Raw genomic sequence first — 2,767 nt, 5'->3', positions numbered from 1 at the left:
AACTCTCAGGGAGAATGACCCCCAATCCACTCCTGATGACCTCCAAGTGTACAGTCATCCTCAAGCAGCTAAGTTGGTACATACTTGGGGGAGACAGCATGAGAGAAATCCTTCTGTTTTCCACAACCTACCATTCCATCACGTGCTATTTGGTTTGCGTCCTCTAACAAGGTAGGCATCATCCTTCATTAGTGGTCAATAAAAACAGCTGTAGCCGAGACCACAGCTTGCCAGCCCCTGATGCAGATCTGTGCCCTCTTTGATTTGGCACTTAGTTTTTTCCTTTTTTTTCTTCATTTGCTCTGATGTGGAAAATAGTGCTAGAAAGAATGGCCCCCGTTTAGAGTTAGTAAAGTGTCCTCACCTCTCTGTTTGTCTGATGAGTATATACTGAATCCTAAAAGCCGCTTAAGCTGCATCTGAGACAGTAAGGCAACTCCTGCTGATTCTCCCTGACTAATGGCCTTTCCCATCCACAGGGCCCTAACCTGATTATAAAGCAGCCAGATGAGTTGCTGGACAGCATGTCAGATTGGTGTAAGGAGCATCATGGGAAGGTAACCTTACCACATAACAGGATTGCTGCTTTGGGGCTCCCAACCAGCTGGTTGCTCCCACCTCTGAATCCTATCCCATCGTTGGCTGGCATTGTCAGGGTTAGCGGAAGATTGCTTGGCAAGCCTGGGAAATGGCTGCTTTCCCTTTCGTCTCTGGGGCCTCTCGAGATCACCTTCTCCCCGGTGTCCTCCTTTCTTCTCTCTCCTACACTCAGTCTGTCGCACACGCGTTGTGGAGTCTCACGTGTTGCTCAGGTCTGTCTGGTGGAGAAGGTTAGACATCAGCCTTGCAGAGAAGGGGGATTGCTATTCTCTTAGTAATTGTTCTCCTCAGAGGTTATATCCTGGGACTTTGAGCACCAGTTCCCCTATCTCCCCACCCCCCACCTCCCACCCCCCCACTGTGTGGAAATGCGAATAACTATCAGGAACAGTTGGTTTGACTTGGATTCTTTACAAACAAACAAAAAATTGTAAAGACGGCTTTAGAGCTCCAGTTTGGATTTGAACTCTTAAAAACCGGTCTCGGTGGTTATATTTGCCTATGTGAGAAGTGAAGTTTCATGTCTGGATGCCTTTGAAAACCTGACTTCATGTGTTTCTGGTGGGGCTGGGGATTCTCTCTTGCAGTCTGGCCTTACCAAGGCTGTGAAGGAGAGCACAGTTACACTGCAGCAGGCAGAATACGAATTTCTGTCCTTTGTACGACAGCAGACGCCTCCAGGGCTCTGTCCACTCGCAGGTAAAGCCCAGCCCTTTGTCTCCCTTGTAGATAGTCCTCTGTTGTGGTGGTTCACGATGCTGCACTTCCAGGAGGACCCGCCAAGTCATCCGTGGCTTCCACGCAGCCCGAATTTGGGTCCCATGGCTGCTTTTTTACGTTAAGGCTTCCGTGTTTAGTTATAACACGAATCATGGGAAAATGTCCCCAAACCTGACATGAGCTCTTAGAAACGCAGACCAAAAAAAATCAAAGGCCCCTCCACCCCCACCCCTTTTCACCCTCGAAGAACTGCACGTGGACGGGAACGTCGGGTGCTGTCAGCTGCAGCCTTGTGCTGTGTGTGTGTCTCCCTTGTTGTTGTTGAACATTTTGGAAGTAAACATTTCTTTAACCATCTCAACGAAGGGCATTCCCTTGCATAATTACAATGTCATTGTCACAATTAAGACCATGAGAAATGATTTGTGGCTTTGAAGTTCCCCAAGATGCCCATATGCTTGTTTTTGAACCAGAATTTTAATCAGGGGTCCATGCATGTTAATTGGTTATTATATGTCTCTTTAGTCTGTTAACCAACAGCTGCCCACCTATCTCTCTTTCCCTGTAACATTGATTTTAAGAGACCAGACCAGTTATAATAGGATATTTGAAAGGACTGCCACTGTCAAGAGTTAAGTGACTGTACCTTGGTGATGTATTTGCTTTTGTGTATGTTGTTAACTGATGTGGTAATACTCCCCTTCAACATTTGTGAAAAACGTTTTGGCTCAAGCACCAGAGCATATATTGTGTTACTTATTCTGTCCAGTTAATGTGGCCAGTGTCTATTTTTAAATCCTAACTTAAACAAAAAACAAACCCCCAACAGCAGTGTTTTTCTTATGAACAACTGTATGGAATGTGAATATGGACATGATTTGTTTAAAAAATAACTGGAATCGAAATAAATGGTTTATTGACTTCTGTGATTCAGTACAAGTTTTTAGCTTCAGCAGTGTGGATTTCCTGACACCCGGAGAACACTTGCACATCTGGTGTGGTAAGATGAAAAGTAGCAGTTAGAAGTGTGTGATACGGAAACACATGGTCCTGGAGACTTGAGTGTTCTGTCCACGGGAGAGGCCGTTTGCAAATTTATTAGGCGCTAGACTGACTAAGTAACTCAGAAAGCGGCATTTGGAACCTAACCAGACGTTCTCAGACGGATGGAGAAGTTTTGAAACGCTTTTTGGAATTGTTTAAAATCAAAGCGAAAAGGAACAAAATCATCTCCATTTCAATAGGACTTTTCCTGCCCGTGTATACTAGAAATACACAGACACAGTGTGCTTTGTGTCTTTCTAGGAAATTCAGTTCATGCCGATAAGAAGTTTCTTGACAAGTACATGCCTCAGCTCATGAAACATCTTCACTACAGAATCATTGACGTGAGCACTGTTAAAGAGCTGTGCAGGTAAGGCTGGATTTAGGCGCCGTCAAATTGCCT

The 2,767-nt window shown here is 45.1% G+C and overlaps 1 protein-coding gene across 1 annotated transcript in view; it reads left to right on the top strand.

Moving 5' to 3' along the window:
- Positions 1-2,767, top strand: part of REXO2 (RNA exonuclease 2) — a 10,997-nt gene that overhangs the window by 4,038 nt on the left and 4,192 nt on the right. Inside the window, exons 3-5 of the mRNA XM_045283612.1 lie at positions 480-557; positions 1,188-1,299; positions 2,626-2,734. Of these exons, the coding sequence (XP_045139547.1) occupies positions 480-557; positions 1,188-1,299; positions 2,626-2,734 (299 nt within the window). The remainder of the gene's footprint in view (positions 1-479; positions 558-1,187; positions 1,300-2,625; positions 2,735-2,767) is intronic.

Source organism: Echinops telfairi, unplaced genomic scaffold (assembly GCF_000313985.2).
Source record: "Echinops telfairi isolate 266 unplaced genomic scaffold, ASM31398v2 ScPeMD7_7463;HRSCAF=8501, whole genome shotgun sequence".
Classification (NCBI taxonomy): Eukaryota; Metazoa; Chordata; class Mammalia; order Afrosoricida; family Tenrecidae; genus Echinops; species Echinops telfairi.
This window is presented reverse-complemented; position numbering and strand designations above follow the sequence as displayed.